Source organism: Mesoplodon densirostris, chromosome 10, assembly GCF_025265405.1.
Source record: "Mesoplodon densirostris isolate mMesDen1 chromosome 10, mMesDen1 primary haplotype, whole genome shotgun sequence".
NCBI lineage: Eukaryota > Metazoa > Chordata > Mammalia > Artiodactyla > Ziphiidae > Mesoplodon > Mesoplodon densirostris.
The window spans coordinates 77,492,487-77,516,916 of NC_082670.1; the positions used below are offsets into that span (position 1 = coordinate 77,492,487).

General features: G+C 37.2%; 1 protein-coding gene across 7 annotated transcripts in view; it reads right to left on the bottom strand.

Moving 5' to 3' along the window:
* TASOR (transcription activation suppressor) overlaps positions 1-24,430 on the bottom strand; it is a 50,589-nt gene that overhangs the window by 2,609 nt on the left and 23,550 nt on the right. For 2 of the 7 annotated variants that reach the window (XM_060111073.1, XM_060111076.1), the window contains exons 12-21: positions 17,536-17,608; positions 17,372-17,443; positions 15,611-16,312; positions 12,790-13,196; positions 11,120-11,261; positions 9,810-9,869; positions 5,168-5,958; positions 2,261-2,383; positions 1,333-1,492; positions 749-857 (exon numbers count right to left, since the gene is read on the bottom strand). In XM_060111073.1, the coding sequence (XP_059967056.1) occupies positions 749-857; positions 1,333-1,492; positions 2,261-2,383; positions 5,168-5,958; positions 9,810-9,869; positions 11,120-11,261; positions 12,790-13,196; positions 15,611-16,312; positions 17,372-17,443; positions 17,536-17,608 (2,639 nt within the window). Of the gene's footprint in view, positions 1-748; positions 858-1,332; positions 1,493-2,260; positions 2,384-5,167; positions 6,082-9,809; positions 9,870-11,119; positions 11,262-12,789; positions 13,197-15,610; positions 16,313-17,371; positions 17,444-17,535; positions 17,609-24,430 lie in introns of all 7 variants that reach the window. The other 5 variants (XM_060111071.1, XM_060111075.1, XM_060111074.1 and 2 more) reach the window with 3 other exon arrangements.

Consider the following 24,430-nt stretch of genomic DNA (forward strand, 5'->3'; position numbering starts at 1 on the left):
AAAGTTAAATAATTTAAAATTACTAAAGCCTGAATTTCCCTAAGTGTGTCCCATGGAATATCAATAGGTATTAGAAGAAAAAAATGTTTTGTGGTCTAGGTTTCAGAAATGCTGACTGACAAAATGTGAAACAGGATCCTTAACTACAAAGTTTCTCAGATCTTCAAATGTGTAAATAAGTACATTATATGTACTCTAGTAGTAGGATATAGTATCCCAAACTCATCTGATTACAACAGTCATTTGCAGAGCCTCTCAAGGGACTAGTGCTGCAAGAATCACGTTTTGAGAAGTGACTTCTGGGCATGTTAGAAATCACTTATTACATAAATGAATGTCCTAATCATAGATCCCTTTATCATGTCAAGATTAATCCTTGTCTCATATGTGTAATATTATTAGATTAACAATTAGGAGAGGGCCTGATCTACTTGGCATATACAGTTCCATAAAAAAATAAAGAATGCTGATTATCCCGTTTTGATTATTATTCTAAGCCCAAGTGGTAAAGTTTAAACCAATTTTATCTCTATACATAACTAAAACTTCAGAAAACCTCTACATAAAGAAGAATACCATTTTCAAACAGGCTAGAATAATTCAGTATCTACATTCCCTTACGGCTGGCAAAAGACATCTGTGAAAACTGAGCAGCATCTATAATTTATAAACATATAAAAAACAGCAAAATTCTGTGAACACAGTGTTAAAATCAACAACCAATATATAGTTATTTTTCAAAATTTACCTGCCCAGTTCCTTTAGTTTTTTCTGAAATTTACAGTGGACTTTCCATTGCCATTTTCCTTCTGGAGTACTAAGTTCTTCGAGGAATGTCAAAAAATTTTTAAGGTTCTCTGTTAGAGATAATGAAGTTCATTTTAAATTCAATAAACAAGTCACCCACTCCACAATTGAATTAAGGAAGAAGTGTTTGTTGATACTATGTAGGAACACCTACTTTCCTATGTAGTATTTTCTTTCTTTTTTCCCCTCTAAGGGAGACAGATCTATATATCCTCTTTGAGATCTAAGAACATAACATCTACACACAAAAAAACAACATGTTGATAACAATAACAAACCAAAAGTAATCCAAGTGAAGTAGGTGCAGAGAGCCGTTTATACCAGACTTAAGAGGAAATTATTCGTAAAGAGTAAAAGAATGGGAAAGAAATCTGAGGTAATAAAAGCTCAAAAAAAATGATGGAAATGTACTAGTTATCTGTGACTGGCAGAATGGACAATGCATTAAAAAAGTATGAGTGAGTCACTAATGAGAAAAACCTAGAAAAGACATGTCACATGCTTAAAAGAATAAATAAATCTTACCAATTGTGATTACTTCTGGATTTAGAATGGATTCATCAGAAACGATAAAACCTCCAGATACAAATAACTCATTGTATGTATGATTTTTAACATCATCCAAACTATCAACACCAGCAAAACTAACACAAGGAAGCTTCTTTAAAGTCACCAAGCCAGGTACCTATTTAAATACCAAAATAAAAATAGAAATAAGGACAGACAGACTCAAATGTGAAGTAACCTACAAGAGATGTACTATGGCTCACCTATATTAGTGTGTTGCCTCTGCAAAGTCAAGCACAAAAACAATATTTTCAACACTATTTCCAAATATACAAACCAACATTTATGTACTGGGCATCTACCTTGAACAGAACACTCTAAGGAAGAGGCACTTAACAAGAGACCTGGAAACACAGAACGACAAATGCTAACTTGCCTGGCCCTGTGAGTACAGTCCGAATTCAAATGAGGTAACAGCCTACGGACTGGAACAGTCAGGAAAGACTTCAAAGAGCAGTAGGACTTGAGACAGTCTCCTAAGACTAGACGGGGTACCTCCAAACCCAAGGGAAAGGGGGACTGCTTCAGCAAAGAGGGGTTACAAACAGGTTTTACCTAGGACATACAAATGAAGGTGATAACAATATAAAGAGAGTCAGCAGACCCAACGGCATTCAAGGAGTCAGTATTCTTAGTTTTGACTATTTAAGTGATAGGTAGGATCTGTGATATGCCACAGTTTAAAATTTTGCAGAGGTATAAATATGAATCTCATGAGCTGATTCACGGAGGGTAGTTTAGGTTTCAAGTCCTAAACCTCCCAACCTCGAAGTTTTATCTCCTTTAAAGCTTATGAGGATATTTTAAAAACAAACAGCTTTAGTCTCAAAGATAGTAGGGATTTTTTACAACCAAAATAAGCAAAGAATTCAACTTAATAGTCTACCTTGTGAATGAAACCTGCAATGTCTTCATTTTGAATAATAATCAACAGTTTATCTAATTTTGATCTTCTTTCCAAAAACTGTTCTGGATGACACTCTGTATTGCCTAATTTGATAAGATATTCCTGTTAAAGAAAAAAAACTAAATCAACATTTAAAAGTTTTTTTGCAAATATCCATTTAACACGAGAAATGCAAGATAAAGTGGTTAAGTTTAACTACTACTAGACCACTATTAATGATGCCCTTACACTAGGGACCTCAGAGATCATCAAGTCCACTCTTAGAGAAGACTGAAGCTCAGACCTTAAATGGTCACAATCACAATGTTATGATGTTATGCAGTCAAAGCCAAGTAAATGCTAGCTTGGGGTAACAGAACCAGAAAAGCAATGGATTAGCCCAGGTTCTTAACTCTTATTACTTATTCTGGGCAATCCAGAGCTCAGTCATTAACCACTCCCTCACTCCCATTTTCCCTTCCTTTTGAAGCAGGCCCTTGATTCTCTGCAGCAGTGTTACCGGTATACTCTTTCAGAGTTAAAAAGCACTTTTACGACTACTGTAGTTCCTTTAACTCACAACAGCCCCAGGATCATTCATACAGAGCTTCAGTATGTACAACGTTACTTACATATTAATTAGCCATGCCTGTGAAGTTTACACCTTCAAACAAAACACTCTCCCATATAACACATCCTTCCATGCTGGTGACACACTACCACCTTTCAAAGGACACAAGATAGCCAGTCCCAGCAGAATTCTCTTTGCTTGCTGGGGGAATCCTGAACTCTGAAGCAAACTGCAGGATTCTGAAGGTCACATTCCTCATTTCACAGATACAGGAGCAGATTAATTTTCTCAAGGTTGGCACGCTGGTTAGATAACCATAAATCTAAACCAAGGTTGCCTCACAACCAGTCTTTCAAGAGCTGTCTACAAGTGTCACACCCAAAGAGGATGTTTCTATGCAGCCCTAAAGAAGCATCTTCTACAGTGTTTGATTTTGCTCTAACTTCTAAAGCCTCTGGACAAATCTCAGAGCAGTTTACAATCAAGTTATGAAAAAGTAAATTATTGTCTGATAGGCCTGCTTGTAATTTTTGGTCTTTTTACATTAAGAAATTTTAAATGCAAGTTTGTGTTAAATAAGACAGTTTAACTCATAAAGTAACGAATCAATCTGACTCCAGAAATATTTAGGAAGTTTAAAATTTTATTCATAAAGTCCTGTACTATATTGTAACATTTCTGCTAGAAAATTTCCAATGGATGGATATTGATTAAAAGAATTAAAGTTCTGATCTGATTTCCTATCATATTTATAAAACACACAGCATCCTTTTCCTCCTCTACATAAAATAATAGCAGAAATATGATTTATTCTAAGCCAGAATGGATTAAAAGCACCATTCGTAAGTAAACACATTTCCCACAAGTGTGTTACAATCAATTTTTAAAATGCAGTGGGAGGAGATGGAGTAATGGTGACCACACTGGGAACTGTGCCCAACCCACTCTCTCATCTAGCCCTTACACCACCATGTAGCTATGCCCCAAAGAGCTGAAAACATGTTGCTGGGGGTGGAAGAATGTTGAGCAGCTCAATGTTCAATCATACAGGGCAAAAATGCAACCAAGAAATTCCTGGTAAGTCTGGTTTCATCTTCCCAAGAAACTACAGGGAATTGGTAAAGGCAGCACACTGAGCACTCTGTTGCCCCCATTTCCATGCTCTTCATGTTCTCATGAACACATCACATGAAACATGCTGACGTCAAAGAGATCTTTAAACTGACAAAGGCTCAGGACATGTCAAAGCATGGAGTTTCTGGGCCACTCTGGCTATACGCCACTTATTTATAGTCCCCTCTGCTTCCTCTAACTAAAAAAGCAGAAACTTATCATGGTAAATGAATTCCATAAATAGGAGCAGGCATTTATTTTAAAACCTAAGGCATTCCCGGGCTTCCCTGGTGGCGCAGTGGTTGAGAGTCCGCCTGCCGATGCAGGGGACACAAGTTCGTGCCCCGGTCTGGGAGGATCCCACATGCCGCGCAACGGCTGGGCCTGTGAGCCATGGCCGCTGAGCCTGAGCGTCCGGGGCCTGTGCTCCGCAACGGGAGAGGCCACAGCAGTGAGAGGCCCGCGTATCGCAAAAAACAAAAACAAAAACAAGAACTAAGGTATTCCCTTAAGGAATTAAAATGCTATACAGTTTAGTGAATACTAATTGGCAACATTAAACCACTAATTGTCCCATGTGTTATAAATTACGTATCTATTGTTACAGATTTTACATACCTGTCTCTATGTGTGTATTTTTTTAAACCAAATGCCTGAAACGCCAGTCTATATACTCCATAGCTTCAATACAAAAAACATACCTTGCAAAGAGGAATCTTTCATGATTGGGGAAGTGTTTCAGGATCACCATGTTTTTTGATAATAAGGGCTATTGGGAAACCTGGCATGACCAGGGCATCAAGAAATGCCAAAAGATATCATCATTAGGTCATCCTGGACAGTTTTATTTTTCTACCTGATTGATAAAACCCCCTGAGGTAAACACTGACAACTGCCTTTATTTCTCTGCATCTTTCCCTCCCCTTTGTTAAAAACCCAGTAAGAAACATTGAAAATCTTTAAATCAACAATTTAAAGGTACCTGCAATATGTATACAACTGGTCTTTAAAATGACACTATGCAAAACAAGATTAAAAATTCTAAGATATTTAGACCACCGGTTCTAAATTCAGTTGAACTTACTAGTCTTTTATTCCACTCTGCATTAAATTATTAAAATAATATGGTCAACACCTAAAAACAAACAAAAATCCATTTTATAGAGGTCAGACCCAACAAGAGAAGTTTAGACAGCATTACAATTACCTTCTCATTTAGTTACCTTTATTTCTTTACAGAGCACACTCTCCTCTTCTTCATGAATATAAAATTTCAGAGTATTTTTCTGGACATCTTTCATGATTTTAACCAAACTGTTAAATACTTCAGGTTCTAACTGGCTTATAAAGTTTGAAAGAGCTGGTTGGGAAGAAATGTTTACATCACTGGGCGATTTTGTTTCTTTTTCTACTGGTTCCCGGGCAGTATGATCAGAAGTCACCACTGGCTCTGTGGCATGGTGTGGCTGGTTCACTTCTGCTTCAGTTAAACCCAAAGTTGAAGAGGAAGGCTGCTCATTAGAGTTGGTGTCTTTCAGAGGATCACTACCAAGTGGCTCAAGGAGGTGTTTATTGTTGAAGTCGCTTGAGGAAACTGGTATGACATGCCTTCCCAGAGGACTCAATGCTATCTTAGTACCAGAAGCATTAGGACTGACTGCTGGCAAATTCCCACCCTTGGCTGATGCTTTGATAACAGTATTTAGTTTCTCATGCAAGCCATCTACAAACTCCTGTACACCAGCTTTGGAAGTCTTAGAATATATGAACTCAGAAAGCCGTTTCATCTTCTCTTGTGTTGAAAAGATAAGTGTGGAATTTCTGCTGACATATGAAACATTCTTCTGCTTCAGAATCTCTTCTATCTTCCTAGAAAAGAGACTGTACTCTCCTAACACTGTCTTTTCTGTGATTTCACTGATTGCAGGTGGTTCTGCTGCTGGCACACACTGCTCCTCCACTGTCACCACCTGACCTGTCAACACGTCATCCTCAGTGGTGCCCTTTAGTGTGTCTGTAAATGGAGAGGATGGAAACTGGTAATCAGAACTTCTCTGTCTACTTATTACCCGGGGGTCGTTAGGAAAGGCCTCCTGTGGTGGCAGACACACCAGTTGTTCTTCTGGTGATTTCATACCTATATGGGAAGAGTTTATTATTACAAAAGCAATCCAAAATAATAATAACTGAAAATACAAACTCATAAATAAGGAAAAAAATGCCAGGTCAAGTATATATTTAGAACAAACTATGCATTGGAAGGTAGAATAAAAACCTCAAATAATGGTGTGAACCTATTTCCTATGTGCCCTACTTATTTATGGCTGGTCTTTGTATTTCAGTAGCTAGAGTGACAAGTTTGAATGTTACTTTCTTTGATTCCTTTTGAAGTATTCAAACAAGGGCCAATTTAACATCAATACAAATTAAGTCACTTGTTTATTTCTGCTTCCCTACCTTTCTGTAGATCTGACTTTAACAGACATGCTTTAAGCAGAATGCTCAGTTGCAACAGCTTGCTCAACCCTTATATTCTTTGCCAAGTAATGTCCACTATGGTAATACCCTCTTAGTAGGAAAATTTTGAGTGTAAGGCAACTGAAAGAATGCCAAGCTGAAATGCTGTGGGAATAAGTCGTCAAGTTAAGAGTTGCATTCAGGATCTAGGACAATGAATTTTATCTGTTTTCAGATTTGCTCTTACATATGGGGTTGCTTAGTGGATTTGCTACAATGTTAGGGACTTCAATTTATCAGGACAAGAAAGTCTCAGTCATACAGGAAGAGAGCACATTTCACAGCTACATTAACAGTAATACTTTTGATAGCACTTTTGTTAAGTATTTTTATTTTGTTTGGAAATCATTCCAAGAGAAATCATAATAGCTATTTACCCCATATGAGATAAAGAGATCATCAAGCTAGCTGATGCTAATGAAACTACGATAACCCGTGATTCCTGACTAGCTCAATCCATAAGAACGTACTTTTTTCCACTCACAAATCCTAAATTCAAACACAGCATGTTCTTGAAACTACATTTCAAAACAGGAACCCTAAATCCCTTTTTAAAAAACATGGGGAAAATACATTTAACAGCAATTTATAGTAATACTTTATTTCAAGAAAAAACAAAATTTCATTATTTTTCCCTACAAGTTCATATTACACAATTTTATCATATAAAATGTTACCTCTAGATCAGAAAGTCCAAACATAGGTATAGTTTTCAAAACTATAGTACTTTTAAGATATAGTGAACTCCCTTATTCAAGTCTGCACCCAGGTATAGCAGTGTAACCCCTCTACAAAAAATTCAGTTTTGATTTTCCCTACACTCACACTTTTCCAAAGGTTTAAACAGCCTAAGCAGCATTTAGATTATAACATTTTGCTACCAACCCCAGTGGTTACCATGAACCACTGCACCCATTAAGTACTGCAAAGGCACCTGTCAGCATGGTAAGACCATACAGCAGGTCTGTAGGTCAAAGAAGAGAAGGGGAGCAAAATATCCAATGTACCAAGGTAAGAATTACAACTGTATGAAATTGATAAACCAGAAAATTCAACTTCCATAAAATAATTCAGGAATACTGAATGCCCTTCGTAAATCTGCAACATGGGGTTTAGTGCACATATGAAATGTCAGGATGAGTACATAAGAAATCTGTAACAGGGAACTCCCTGACAGTCCAGTGGTTGGGACTTGGCGCTCTTACTGCTGGAGCTCAAGTTCAATCCCTGGTCGGGGAACTAAGATCCTGCAAGCTGTGCAGCGTGGCCAAAAAAAAAAAAAAACACCACCACAAAAAAAATAAAATCTGTAACAGAGGTTGATCAATGGGGTGAAACTAAGTGTCTGGCCTAGGGGCAGAAGACTTATTTTTTGAAGTAGTTTTGTATTTCTTGAATTACGTACCATGTCAAATATCTGATTTATTCAAATAAAATGTCTTACTTGCATCTTGTAAAACAAATGAGTTGGGAAGGACCACGTGTAATTTTAAAACTTCTGAATGGTTTATTATTAAAAATACTTGAATACATTCTCCCAAATATTTCAGCTATAGTTGAGACCAATAAACTTATTCCTAAATTTTTTTTCTAAAAAAAAATTTTTCTTAAATAACTATACCATGGGGCATGTGGGATCTTAGTTCCCCAACCAGCGATCGAACCCGTGCCCCCTGCAGTGGAAGTGTGGAGTCTTAACCACTGGACCACTAGGGAAGTCTCCCAGTAAGCTTATTCCTGAAGGGCTATGGATAAAGGAAATATTTTTAAGCTGAAATATAACTTAAATCAACATGGGAAATTTTCCATATTAAAAAACTCTAAACCAAATCCCTTTTGAAAATGCAAATGATCACCATCTAATTTTACTTTGTACAGATTTCCCCTTTAATTTTTATTAAGATGGACAACTTTATTATTTTTAAAATGTCTTCAATAAATGATTTAAAAGAAACACATGTCAGTATCTATAATAATACATGTTTTCTACTAACTATCATTCAGGCATTGAGATACTTTGACTTTTAAATGCAAGGGGAGTGGCGAGTTCTCAAAAAGTAGCATCACTTGGATTTTTATACTTTTAACCACAAAATATGAAGATGGTATGCCAGATAAAGACTGCAGATGCTGATGGAGCATTATGAAGCATAAACAAGACACCTGATTCTCCCAATGAGAAAGAATCACTGATAGAAGCAAAACTTACATGAATCTTAGACATATTGTTGTGTGAAAGAGCCAAAACCAAAAGAGGACATATGTAGTAGGTTCCATCTATCTTAAATTCAAGAGTAGGTAAAAACTAATGTAAAAGAAGTCAGATTAGTGGTTACGGTTTGGGGCAGGGAGAATACTGACTGGGAGGATGCAGAAGAAGACCAGCTGGGGTACTAAATATGTTCTACATCTTGATTTGGGTGGTGGTCACCTAAGTGTTTACATATGTAAGAATTCATCAAGCTGTCTACTAAAAATTTATGTACTTTCCTGTATGTCATATCAATATATCTGTTCTTCCTGCTTTGTTTTTTTTCAATCATCTTTTCCTAGGAGGAGACAAAGATCATCTTTAAGAAAACTATTAACTCAAAGTTTTTTTAATTCCCAAAAGAGAGGAATAACCATAAAGATCTACTAAAATTAGTCATTTAGCTTTTCTTCCGAATAAAAAGAAAACCAACAGAAGATTTCTGAAAGAGTAAGACAAAATGAAATGGAAACTAAAAAGACGCAGACCAAACTCCAAGCAAGAAGAATCTGCCTATGGCCATCTTCAGGGATGCTGAATTGACTTGAGTTTAGACAAAAGAGACTGTCTTCTAGGCACCTACTACAACTAGCTAATCAGTAATATCTATAAATGTTTCTGGAATCCAAAAGTTTCCTAATCTCTTAAACTATCTGCAGAAATTAGCTTTACAATTAGCAAAAGAACTGAGTCAAAAAAATTCAAGATTAGGAATAATGTACCTAAATGATACATGGCCTCACATCCTCGTATTTTTTAAATTTAAGAGAAACTTGAAGACTGCTTCTCATAAGATGTCCTGTAGAAATGGATTAAGAAAAATATTCTGGTCTTCCCAAGTCATCATATCAGACAGAATCTACTGTAGGTGAAAAAAACTGAATCTCTATGAATATTCAGTGACTCCCTTGAATACATTCTTTGTATAAGAATATTTGATATAAATCAATTAATGATTTAAATACAAATATGATATTGTCCAAATTTTCTGTAATTAACAGACTTAAACTGATGCCCTCCAGATAGAGGACCAGAACTGCAAGTAGCAATTCTGAAGAAGGGCACATTGGGAGGAAAAGCAAAGAGAGCCTTCTCACCTGGTGTTTGTTTCTCACCATGTTTCCCCAGCTGGTCTTCTGGGCTTCTTGCATTCCCTCCTGAGGGAAAGCATCCATTAGATTTGTAGACTCTCTTCAGGTACTGGTGACAACCTTTTAAAGCACCTTTCGGATAACCCCAAATGCTAACAAATTCAAGTATTCCCTCTCCTGCCTAAAATAATCCTGAAGGGTCATTAAGAAATGGGAAGTTGCTTCCCTTTCCATTCGGGTGATGATGGAATATCAACACCTAGATGTTGTGCCTTCAAATGGCTCTGAAACCAGCTATGAAGGTGTCTAAATGAGGAAGGTTAGGACAATCACCTTGTACAGACTATTTCCTTATTCCGTTTTTCCAACTCAAGCCAACTTCTCCAGGTCAGGAGTACCAGCTGCCGCTCTACGATCACTTCTAGGCCTCTTGCCCTCTCTGATAAGGTACTAAAAGTAGAGAATGGTGCTGAAGCCCATGGAAACTCATCAAGTTTTAGAAATTCTTTGCAGAGTCCTTGGAGGTCTCAGTAGCTTCTACGTCACAAGCTAGAAAGTATATTTCAGTCGACTTTCTAGCAAAAACTGTTTGTTTTTCCTTTTTAAAGGTTAAATAAAGATCTAGGAATGGAAAAGATGTACCCTGGAAATACTTCCCCAAATGCTTAGCTAATGAAGATGAATAAGAACTTGGAATATTAACAGTATCTGCGTATGTGTGTGTATGTGTTTGTACAGAGAAATCAGAATACTGCAAAGTGATCTTTCAACATCTGCTAAACTATTCTTGCCTCATGGTTCAGTAAGTTTTCTAGGGATATTTACATTTAATCATTTCAGGCCATTCTCTACAATCATCCAATTTCTCTCAAATTATCCAATATTAAGAACTCAAATTTCTTTCAAATAGATGAAGCTTAACATGACCACTTCTTAGACGACAGCTTGTGAAGTTTAATAATTTGAGGAGGCAGCATTTAATTGGCTGCCCAAAGACCCTCATTTCATCTCTGCAGCTACCTCACCTTATTAGAAACCCAATTTCTGACAACAATTTTCATTTGCAAGTTGCATGTTCAACTCCATAGGGAGAGTAAGGATATTTTAAATCCCTGTTTTTAATAGGCTCTTTTGCAGATACTGACCAAGAACAGCAACACTCAATGACGAATATCACATTGCTCAAAAAATAAGACACTGAAGACGTCAGAGCCAAGCAAGACCCAAGAGTGGAATCTAGAAAAGACAAAACCCTTCAGGAAACTGGACCCTAAGTAAAACCAAGCAAACCTAAGTCCCAGTATACTTGTTCTTACCTGTAATTGGAATCAGTTTCCAATGTATTTCAGTCTCTTCAACATTATTTGACTTAGATTGTCTACGGAATCCATGTTCAGTGGGAACAGTGGGACACAAACTGCAATCTTCAAAATTACTCATGCTAATTAAATTTGGATCCTAAAAATTAGAGTACAGATTCAATACCTTTCTTTTTAATTAATTTTAATGTCAAGAAAAAACAACTATTTTTTCACAGCAAATTTACAAACTTCAACCTAAACATTACAAGCAAGTAAAATCAACATGGTGAAGTTATAATACTCTAATCTCAAACTAGAACATAATTTTTTCTCTCAAAATGTAATTGGTTGATTTACAGCAGAGGTTGGTAAACTTTTTCAGTAAAGCACCCAATATTTTAGGCTTTGCAGGCCAGATACTCAGCTCTGCCATTGAAATGCAAAAGCAGCCATAAGCAATACCTAAATGAATGGGCATGACTGTGTTCCAATCAAATTTTAGTTACAAAAATAGGCAGTGGGCTGGGTTTGGTCCATGCCCCCATCAACACAATTTAGTTTTAAATATGTCAGGAAATGGTAACAATATAGGTTAGTTCCTTAGTGCCTACCTTATGCATGCCCCCAACTGAGATCCCTGTCTTCATCCTCCCCATAAAATAAATATCCCAAAACTACATGTAGAAAGCCTGGGGACATGCATATGACTTTAAAAAAAATTTTTTTTTCTTTTGGCTGAGTCACGCAGCATACAGGATTCTTAGTTCCCTGATCAGGGATCAAACCCGTGCCCCCTGCAGTGGAAGCACAGAGTCTTAACCACTGGACAGCCAGGGAAGTCCCACGATGCATATGACTTTTACTCAAAGACAGGGAAGAGAAAATGGAAGAAAGTAAATTAGGAACAAGTTTTTAGGAACATGGTGCCATCCTGGTACAGTTTCCCAAGTGATGCAACCACTTCTTGGGAAGGGGGGAGCTGGGGAGATTAGGCTACTTCTCAGCTAGATATCAGTACTCTAAGCACGTATCATAAACTGGATGCCCTGTCAAGCATGGCTGAGGGTTACCTCAGAGGTAATCCTAAAGGCCACTCATTTTCCATTGCATGAGAAATACGAAGTATTTAACCTTGTTTCTAACTGGTACACTGACTTTGGTCACCTCATCTGCCTCACCTATGGGTTCTGGTACTGCCAGCAGAAAGCCAGTGTTTTGAGGACTCAATTTTATTATGAAATGATAGAGAATTAACTCCCAGTAAGCTGTTCCTGACAAACAGATTGTCCAGCCTTCACTTTATCACAATGGTAAATTTCAGACCACACACAAAGCTTATGAGCAGGAAGGAAAACACTTCTGCATTTATCTCTGTGTAACAAGGAGTAACTTAGAAATACTATCCTGCATAGACACTATTACTGAAATGTGTATCATTTCTTTGTGAAAAGGAAAAACAAGCACATTCACATTCTCCTTTTTTTTTTTAATTCTTAAAAAAATTTTTTGGCTGTGCCATGCAGCATGCGGGATCTTAGTTCCCTGACCAGGGATCGAACCCGTGCCCCCTGCAGTGGAAGCGCAGAGTCCTAACCACTGGGCCACCAGGGAATTCCCCCCACATCCTCCCTTTCATACACACATTCACAAAAGCAAACAAAGATAACCAAAAGATATAAGCTTACTTCTTTCAAATGTAGTTTATGGTCAGTGCCTACTTCACTGGTAGAAACAGCAAGAGGATACTTTAAAGATGATGTATCAACTTCTAGCAGTGGGCTCTGAGTATCCTTAAAATGTGCATTTTCAATTTTTGCACAAGTAGGCTGCTCATATTCTTTCTTATCCAGGGTAGAGTTCAACTCATACTCATGCTTTTGCCTCATCTCTTCATAGGCATCATCAGAGCTCAATCCTAAGGCCTTGTTGACTGTGTCTGTCAGGGATGCATCAGAATGACGTGCATTTGCTAGTGTTTCTGACAGCCAATTAAACAACCTATGGATGTCAGCAATGCTAGAGTTAGAGGTATCCTGCTGCTGCCGTCTCAAGTCAGCATCATGCCCAAGTGAGCCAACAGGCTGTGGAGACTCTGAAGGGAAAAGAGAAAAAGCCATCTCTTAAAGTCTGGAAGGCAAGCATAAAAATAATAAATATATATATATATGGGCTTCCCTGGTGGCGCAGTGGTTGAGAGTCCGCCTGCCGATGCAGGGGACACGGGTTCGTGCCCTGGTCCGGGAAGATCCCACATGCCGTGGGGCGGCTGGGCCCGTGAGCCATGGCCGCTGAGCCTGCGCGTCCGGAGCCTGTGCTCCGCAACGGGAGAGGCCACAACAGTGAGAGGCCCGCGTACCGCAAAAAAAAAAAAAATAATAATAATAATAATAAGTATATATATCTAAAAATTAATTATCATATAACATTTATAGGCAGGAACTCAATCAAACCACCTGCTTAGAGTTTACAAGTATATCCATCCCTTACTTTCCAAATATGACTGGTTCTAAAATTTTGCACATAGGTCAAAATTCCCATTAAATGAAGGTTTATTTTCATCATAATTTGAAAATACTATCAAAAATGAGCTCAAATATTATGTTGGTAATATGGATAATATATATAACTGTACTGTAGTTACCTTAAACTCTACCACCAAAATCCTAAAATCAGTGAGGTACCTGACAACAGAAAAAATACCTACACAACTGTTTTGCAAAATGTTAGAGAAGGGTATGCAGATTACCCTTAAATCTTCTAAAAACATAAAAACAACAAAACCCCATGACTTTATCTGATTTTGATCTCTCCCATAACATTCTGTACTTAAAATACTGGCTAACCTTTTCATAATCTAAGCTTTATCTTAAACGACTAGATTACTTAATTCATAACAAAGCTGAGATATTAGAGATACAAAATCACCCCAAAGAAATCTACACCAATCTTGCACTAAGAACAAAAAGGACTATGAGAGAAAACATGTTAGACATGGCTCCAAGCAGGTATAAATCTGGGTTATCTGCACCACCAGTATATTTAAAAACTTGCAAAGAGAAGAGACATTCAGAAAGGCATGTGCTTTAATGCTGAAAGAGGGTAGAGCCAGGGTAGATGTCAGGATTCCGATTTAGGTAGTGTATACGTACCACAGGCAAAAAAAAAGTTAGAAACAACAGGGTACATACTGTATGATTCTAATTATATGAAATTATAGAGAAGGCAAAATAATCTATAGAGACAGAAAGCAGATCAGCGGTGGAGTGGAATGAGATAAACTACAAAGAAGAACAAGGCAACATTTGTGGGTAATGAAAAATGTCCTATATATTGGAGTAGTGGTAACACAGCTATAAAAAACTCATCAGACTGTGCACTTAAAATGAGTACATTGTATATAAATCATACCTTAAAAAGTTGATGTTAAAGGCAGTAGGGGAGACAGAAGGCTACCTCTTAATGAATGGGCTCACCACCAAATCAAGATCAGAATGTTTTAAAAGTTAGAATCTAACCTTTAAATCTCTACTTTCAGGATCAGAAATAAAGTGTGCAAAATGACAAGAAACAAACACAAGTGAGGAACACCTAGATGTGCAACTCTATCACTAGTTCTACTTTAACCTATCTACCCCCTTTCCCCTGCCCCATTTCTCCTTTGTTCTATTATAACCAGCATAGCTTTCCCACCATTTTAATTACTGATAAAGCCTGATTTCCACCCACAAATATTTTTTCACACATACCAATTTGCCAATTATCAGCTAAAATGGTGCCAAAATTTAAGTACCTTGCCTATTATGTGTTCAGTGCTAGGAAATATAGCTGACTTTAGGAACAATGCTTGGAGTTAGTCAGAAGTGAGTTCAAACATGGGTCAGTGAACTCATAACTTTAGGTAAAATTATTTAACTTCTCTGAGATGGTTTCCTCATCTGTAAAATAAGGATAATAATGTCTACCAATCAAGAACTAAATGAGTCCATGCATGTAAAGCAGCTAGCACATAGTAAGCACTTAACTCTCAAGACACAGGTCAACAGTATCAGACAGTATGGATCAGTAAGCACCGTCAGGTTCAGCACAGAGCAGAAATCCAGCATAAGCTAAAGGAGATGAAAACCATCAAGGAGGAGAACAGCCAGAAAGCTAAGGAGGGTTATGAACTGCAAAGATATGAGGCTTGAGAGAAATGAAAGATGCTTCAGGAAAAAAGAAAGAAGTAAAGGGCTGACCATGACATATTTTGAGAAAAGTGCCTGAACCAAGGAGAGTGGAAAACACGGCTACCCAGGCTGGACATGGCCAGTCTATAACAAAGCCTTGAAAAACGAATACAGAAGCTGAGATTGGCAGCAAAAGTTCCTTTACAAAAACAGGGGACTGCCTAGATTGGCTCTCAGGCTATATTTAGCAAACCCTTGTATGAGGAGAAAGGACAGAACTACTTTACTATGTTTTTGGTTGTTACTTTTATACTATATAAAAACAATTCTGATATTTTACCTTCATACAGATGGCAATTTTCAGATAAATTACTGGTTTTGGCGAGCTTTCTCATATTTTCAGGTAGATCCTCAAGCTTCCTCTTCAAGAGAGTTTTGCTTCTCATATCTTCTGTGTCTGAGTCCCCACCCACATTTTTCTTCCTACACTGAATTAAATTAATCAATTCTTTGACTCTATCTTTATCATAATCCAAAGAGTGAGATGACTTCTGCTTTCCAGGTGTAATAGTTTCACCCCTTGAGTTATTTCGTTTTCCGAATTTCATTTTTGTACCATTCATTTCTTCTTCTTGGCCTTCATAATCTGAAAGTGGACTAAACTGTTGAAGTTTTCTATTTTCTTCAAATAGCTCTTTTAATTTATAAATAGGTAACTGATACATTTCAGGCCGAAAAATATAGGTATGCAAACAATTATCAATATGGGATTTATTTTTTGGAGCTGAATATAAAAATTTTTTATCATCTAATCGTGAATCATATGGAAACATGATAAACTCTCGTTTACCTGAACCAAAACCTCGCTTAAAAAATTCACTTACATACTTTTCAACAACAGAATGAAAATTTATAGTATTTATATTTTTGAATTCCTTTCGACACTGAATCAAAGCAAACTGTAAAAACTGAGTTATTTTTAATACATCTGGCATGCTCTCACGTCTCTCCTGTGGTGCTGCATTGGTTGAACTTTTCTGTGCTGTAAACAAACAAAAAAGCAAACCATGTTAGCAATCAAGAAATTAGTCAAGTACAGATCTACATATTGTCAAAGCAATGTAACAACATCCATACATTAATGGTGGACCAAACCAGTATGTACCCTAATACATATATGTTATATAGGGATATATGAAGAGCATGCTCCTAAGCCCAGGAGCCTAAAATGGGCCAATAAGAAATTAAAACATGAAAACTGCAGAACATATTTTTAAAGGGAAAAACACCTGCCCGTTGAAGATCTTCTTCATGTCCCTAGGCATCAACTGGTGGCAAGCAAAATGTAAGGAGAAATAAAGACCTGAGGCTCCTAACAAGACTGTCCAGCAAACGACAGTAATGTCACCCCTTCCTGTTGTAACAACTTTATCTCTATCTCTCTATCCCCATAAGCAGATATGTAGGCACTGAATGGCTACCACTGAGAATCTCATTTTTTTCTGGCCATCACGCCGCCTGAGGGATCTTAGTTCCCCCCACCAGGGACTGAACCCGAGCCCTCGAAACTGAAAGCATGGAATCCTAACCACTGGACCACCAGGGAATTCCCGAGAATTTCATTTTTAACCTAACAGTGAGAACTTTACCTTAAGACAGCATTAAAGTTCATTCTTAGAAATGGTGAATAGAAATGGTGTTCTCTAAAACGGTATGAAAATTCTTATTAACTGTGAATGGCCTAATATTTAACCTAGCACATGATGCACTTACGGTCACTAAAATGTGAATGCAAAAATGAACTAAGCTAAAAAAAAAAAATCATATAATAATAGAAACCCTGAAAAACTAAGCTATAGTATTGTAACAATTACAATCAACATTTACTTAGTGAAAACACTGACAAAAACCAAGATAATTTTTCATAGTTATAAAAACAAGCCATATAATTTGTGTTTTATATTGCTAACACCTCTTAATACCCCCATTATCTCCCAAAACATGACGTAAGAAAGACAAAATGGTAAGTGAGTTATCTGGAAATTTTCAATAAAATGCAGGTATCTATATGTAACTGGATTTAGATATTCAAAGAACTTACAAGTAACTATGCCTCTAGGTTCTTGAAATAGAAACAAAGCATGTAAGACTCGAGACTTAGCAGTATGATGTTCTAAAAAAACAAAAGTGAAATTCATTAGCAATATATTTTAACTTTTAAAAAGTTAAAGGAGAATTATAAAAATTAAAGAGAAGATCACCTACCATATGGAGAAACCATTTGACAAGGAGAGAGAAGAAAAAGGTATCCTCGGTCTCCCAAAGGTTTAACAAGAACCTACATTTTTGGAAGAGGGAAGAAGTTGAATTTGCGTTATTATTCACCATAAGGCAGAAACATAGCAGTTTCTACTAATTATAAGGAAAGCAAAAAGTTTTTGATCATCTTTTTAGGAAAAGTACTGCTACTGAATTAGCTAAAAAACTTTCCACCAATCCTCTGCTGATTATCAGGATTCCAATCAATTAAGAATGCCTTAGTTTTCAAAATTTTAACGAGAAAATATTACTGAAAGAATTCTCCTAACTATTAAATCAACTTGTTGATTTTTCCTTGAAGCTAAAATACAAGAACCAAACAAAAACTTCAAGTATCTTCCTCAGCAATTCAAAAGACCTGTTTTTAATTGCCAAGGCGGTGTGCTAGATGTTGGAGATACAAAACAAGTACGACACAAATGCTACCTTTCAAGAGTTCAGGCTAATCTCAAATGAAATGTGTTGCTGTAATCTAATTCTTCACATATTTAATGAACATCTTTCACACGTAAGGCAATTTGCCTTACCAGAGATAACTTGAAAGACAAGCGCACAAGATCCTTTGATCAAAAGAAGGTTATAATTGGGTGGAGAAAGTAACACAAGAAATATCAATAATTAGATAAGACAGGAAAGGTCTTAAAAAGATTTACAAAGCAACAGAAAGGAAAAAATACAGTTAGTCTATGGTTGGAAAACATATTGAGAGTATATGGGAGGTGGATTTTGAAGGATGGGTACATTGCCAAGAGCCTAAAGTTGTGGGAAAGACATTTCAATAGAGACAACGTCATGAACAAAGGGCAGAGTTATAACATAATGGACAGTTTGCAGGCATCAGAGTACTTATGACTGGCCAAGAGTGAGGAGAGACTAGAAGAAACATGTAAGACAAGTCTAGAAAGAAAGATCATGGGCTAGATGGCAAAAAGACAAGAATGCCAGGTTAGCCAGAAATGCCCTTGAGAGTATACCCTTTTGAGCTGAAGTGTTTCCCTAAAAAAAAAAGAACCAAAGAAACTTGATAGCACTGGAGGAGGAAAGAGAACAATGTAATGCAAAGAACTCAGTTCACAGACTACTGCAATAGTTCACAATATTTTTTGGATTGAAGAAAGGGTAAGTGGGCTTCCCTGGTGGCACAGTGGTTGAGAGTACGCCTGCTGATGCAGGGGACACGGGTTCGTGTCCTGGTCCAGGAAGATCCCACATGCCGCGGAGCGGCTTGGCCCATGAGCCATGGCCGCTGAGCCTGCATGTCCGGAGCCTGGGCTCCGCAATGGGAGAGGCCACAACAGTGAGAGGCCCGCGTACCGCAAAAAAAAAAAAAAAAAAAAAAAGGGTAATAAGTAAAGGAGGAATTGAGTATGGCAGCTAAACACAAAAGGATATCTGGATTCTGAAAGAAAACTTGTGCTACCTAAATTCCTATTAAACAATTCCAGTAAACAAAGTCTGTATAAGAACCAATAATTTAAAGGACTAAAGTGACTATGCTACCAATTTACACTTAATAAAAACATTGTTTGAACACCCAAAAGGTGGACAATGCATCTGCAAAATTTCTGTTTCAGACTCAAACCCTTTTATCCAAAATGTTTTATATATCATATCTCTTTTAACATTTTGCCCAACTCGTGATTTGTCAGAACAGAAAGTTGGGAGACATGAGTAAGAGCTTCATGTTTTGTGGTTGCTCAGAAAAAAACAATTAGATTATTTTAACTTCTCACCCACTCCAAATACCAGATTTTTTAACCTGACTGGCTTAGTGGCCTAAAGACCCTAGTGCCCTAAGGGGACTCAGTGTCCCCAGAGACTCGTGGAACACAGGGAATCCACACCCAGAAACAACACTCAGGCAGACAGAAGCCCTAGCAGTAATATCTGTGGCTTTAAGCCAAAGAAAAAAGAAACACTTTCAATCCTGCACAATAGGAAACACCTGTGAACTCTGTATTGCTGCCTCTAATTATTACACCTTACTGTTTCCTTCTCCCTCAGAAAACAATACTAACTCAGTCTGTGGATTTATATTACTTGATTCTACTATTTTGGCTTTGCAGATAACATTACAGGTAATATGGTATGAAAACAAAAAGTATTTTTAAAAATATAAAATATTAAGCTCACAATCTTAAATTACCAAGCTTCAGAGAAAATAAGCTACCCTAAGAGAGATTCAGCAAAAGCAACAGATTCAAATACCCAAGGGCTGAAGATTGGAATCAAAAGATGCAATATATAAAACAGGTATGAAATGTTTAAAGAAATAATGTGGCATAACTGAAAACATGTTCACACAGAAACTGTCATACAAATATTCATAATACGAATATTCTTAATAGCCAAAGAGTGGAAACAACTAATGAATGGCAAACAAAATGTGACATTATCCATACAGTGAAATAAAAGAAATGAAGTACTGATACATGCTACAACAAGGATGAACCTTAAAAGTATTATGCTAAGTGAAAGAAGGCACTAAAGGCCACATAGTGCATGATTCCACTTATATAAAATGTCCACTACAGACCAATCCATAAGACAGAAGTAGATTAGTGGTTGCCAGGGACTGGGGGGAGGAAGGAATATGAAGTGAATGCTTAGTGGGTATGAGGTTTCTTTCTGGGGTGATGAAAATATTCTGGAATAAGATAAGTGGTAATGGTTGCACAACATTGTAAATCTAGTAAAAATCACAGAATTGTATGCTTTAAAATGGCTAAAATGGTGATGTAATTTAAAAAAATAGCAAGGAACATCAGAATATAATCTCTACCTCCTAGAACAGTCCCTGGCACACAAAAGGTACTCAATAAATCTTTCTGAAAGAATTAACAAGAATCTGTTTTTAAAAAAAAAAAGTCAGGCAGATCTCAAAAAGAACCAAATAAAGCTTTCAGAAATTCAAAATATTTTCTGTGAAACTGAAAATCAACAGCAAATTAGACACAGCTAAAGACAGAATTTGTAATCTAGAAGATAGCTATGATGAAATTACTCAGAATGCAGTACAAAGGAATATGACAGAAAACACAAGAGAGGTTAACAGACATTGAGAACAGCATGATGCTTCAGAGTCCTAGAAAGGCAGTCAAAAAAGAGTGAAGAAGGGGCTTCCCTGGTGGCGCAGTGGTTGGGAGTCTGCCTGCTGATGCAGGGGACACGGGTTCGGGCCCTGGTCTGGGAGGATCCCGCATGCCGCGGAGCGGCTAGTCCCGTGAGCCACAACTACTGAGCCTGCGCGTCTGGAGCTTGTGCTCCGCAACGGGAGAGGCCGCGACAGTGAGAGGCCCGCGCACTGTGATGAAGAGTGGCCCCCGCTTGCCACAACTAGAGAAAGCCCTCGCACAGAGGCGAAGACCCAACACAGCAAAAATAAATTTAAAAAAAAAAGGAGAGTGAAGAAGTATAATCACAGAGATAATGACTAACAATACTCCAGAAAAAAAAGCTGTAAATCCACAAATATGAAAAGACAATATATACCAAGCTAGATAAATAAGAAATCTACACCTAGATATATTTAATGTAACTGCAAAACACAAAAGACAAAGAAAAAACTGAAAAAGCAACCAGAAAAAAAAAAAAGATGATCTACAAAGAAAACATCATTAGACTAAGAGTGGACCTCTCAACAAAAGTAGAAGCCAGAAGATATCATAGTAAATACAGTCAAAGTGCTAAGAGATAATAGCTGTCAACCCAGAATTATGTCCCTAGGATTTAACAATTTAAAAAAAAACACACTTTTCTCAAATATAGAGGGGGCATGTATAAAAACTGACCACAGAGGTTTTTTTTTAATCCCAATAAATTTCAAATAACTACCTGTTCTGATTTCAATGGAATTAAATTAGAAGAAGAAAAAACTATTCTCATACATTTGGAAATTTGAAAATATACCTGTACATCATAGACAAAGTGGAAATCATAATGGAAACTAAAAAATACTTAGAACTGGATGATAATGAAAATACTACATATTAAAACATGTAGAATGTAGCTAAAGTAGTACTTAGAACTCAAGTTCATTGCCCATTTTTCTAACATAAGAAGTCAGAAACAGCTAAATAACACCCCCCCAAGTAGACTAAAACTGACAGCTGAAATTAATAAAACAGGAAAACAAAGGTACAACCGAGGATCAAACCCAAAATTTGGTTCTTAAGATGAATAAAATCAAGAAACCTCTGGTGAAAAGTAGTAGTGAGAGACAGCCTAATGAAAATACTACTTGCAAAAATACTCACAGCAGCTATTAAAAAAACTATAAAAGTAATTCTAGCTCAATAAATTTAAAAACATAGAAGAAATGGACAATTTCCTAAAAAAACAAAAGAACCCATAATATATCCAAACTGACCTGAGAAGAAATAGAAAACCTGAGTTCTCTATTAAAAAATTTGAATCATAAACCCATGAACATTTTAAAGACAGTTTTGCAGCTAAGTGCTACCCGACATACAAAGAATAGATTCCTTTCATCATATATACATCCATCTTTTGTAAAATGAGGAAACACCACTTACAACTCTGGGAAGCTTGTATAACCTTGCTATAAAAACTAGATAAGGACAATATGAGAAAGAAAAATTGTAGGTCGATCTCACTCATCATCACAGATACAAAATTCCTAAACAAAACATTCACACAACAAACCAAGTACTTTTAAAAAATGGGGGAAGGTATTCTAAAGCCCAAAGCACAGGAATAGTTTAATACTGAAAAAAGATAAATATAATTCATCTTATTAAGTTTATAGGATAAATACTATGCATGATGGTAAATTTTATGTGTCAACTTGACTGGGCCACAGGGTGTCCAGATATTTGGTCAAACTTCATTCTGGATGCTTCTGCAGGTATTTTTGGATGAGTTAAATATATATATACATGTGGATAGACAGAGTAAAGCAGGTTGCCTTCTCTAATGTGGGTGAGTCTTATCACTTGAAGGTCTGATTAGAACAAAAGGCTGACCCTCCCTGGAGTAAAGGGAAATTCTTCCTGCCTGCCTGCCTTTGAGCTGGGACACTGGTTTTTCTCCTGCACTTGAACTCTAAGTGAAATATCAGCTCTTCCTGGCCTCAAGCCTGCCAGACTTCATCAGGAGACATCAGGTCTCCTGGTCCTGAGACACTTGGATTCAGACTCGAGCTATGCCATCAGGTTTCCTGGGTCCCCAGCTTGCCAACTGCAAATCTTGGGACTTTTCAGCCTCCATAACTGTGCAAGGCAATTCTTTGCAATAGATTTCTTTCTATATGTATACAGCTGACCCCTGAACAATGTGGGCGTTAGGAACCCCCACGCAGCTGAAAATCTGCATATAACTTTACAGTCAGCCCACCATATCTGTGGTTCTGCATCTGCAGATCCAACCAACCACGGATCATGTAGTACCGTAGTACATATTTACTGAAAAAAATTTGCATACAAATGGACTTGCACAAACCAATGTTGTTAAAGTATCAACTGCATATCCAATTGGTTCTGTTCCTCTGATGAAACCTGACTAATACACCATGCAACCATCTCAATAAATACAAAAAAAAAAAAAGAATTCAATAAAATTCAAAACCCACTCATGGTTAAAAAAATAAAGAAGGAAAAAATTTAAACTGATAAAGATTAATTATGAAAAACCTAAAGCAAACTTCTTACCTAGTACAAACTTCCTACTAATGGTTAATGTCAGAAGTGTTCTTTTGAAGATCAAGAAGACAAGAATGGGACCTCCCTGGTGGCGCAGTGCTTAAGAATCCACCTGCTGGGCTTCCCTGGTGGCGCAGTGGTTGAGAGTCCGCCTGCCGATGCAGGGGACGCGGGTTCGTGCCCCCGTCCGGGAGGATCCCACATGCCGCGGAGCGGCTGGGCCCGTGAGCCATGGCTGCTGGGCCTGCGCATCCGGAGCCTGTGCTCCACAATGGGAGAGGCCACAACGGTGAGAGGCCCGCATACAGAAGGAAAAAAAAAAAAAAAAAAGAATCCACCTGCCAATGGAGGGGACATGGGTTCGAGCCCTGGTCCGGGAAGATCCCACATGCCACGGAGCAACTAAGCCCGTGCGCCACAACTACTGAGCCTACGCTCTAGAGCCCGTGCTCTGCAACAAGAGAAGCCACTGCAGTGAGAAGCCTGCGCACCGCAACAAAGAGTAGCCCCCGCTCGCTGCAACTAGAGAAAGCCCACGTGTAGCAGCGAAGACCCAACGCAGCCAAAAATAAATAAATAAATAAATAAATTTATTAAAAAACAAAAAAAAACAAGAATGCCTACAATCACCACTTTTATTCAACATCATACTAGAGACCCTAGATTAGAGAGGAAAAAACAAAACAACGTTGCTCCCAGATAATGAGATCTATATAGTAATCCCAAATTATGTACAAAACTGAACAAATTATTCAAATTTCATACACTGATCTGACATAAAATCAATATATAAATATCAATTACATTTCTATATACACAACAAACAGAAAATGCACTGAAATGGAAAATACTGTTTACAACAGCATCAAAAAATAAATAAATAAATAAGATGTCTGGGGATAAAACAAAAAATAAGTAAGACTTGTATCCAGAAAATTATAAAACTCTGTTAAAAGAATACCCTAAAGAAGTAAAGAGATAATCTTGTTCATGGATAAGACAGTATCAAATTTGATCTACAGATTTAATACAATTCCAATTTTTAAATTCCAATAGGGTTTTTTTGTGGGGGAGGGGAGTAAGGAGCTAACAAGCTGATCCTAAAATTTTTTTGAAAAAATCAAGCTGATTCTTAAATTTGGGGTGGTGAGGGGAAGCTAAATCTCAAATAGCGGAACACT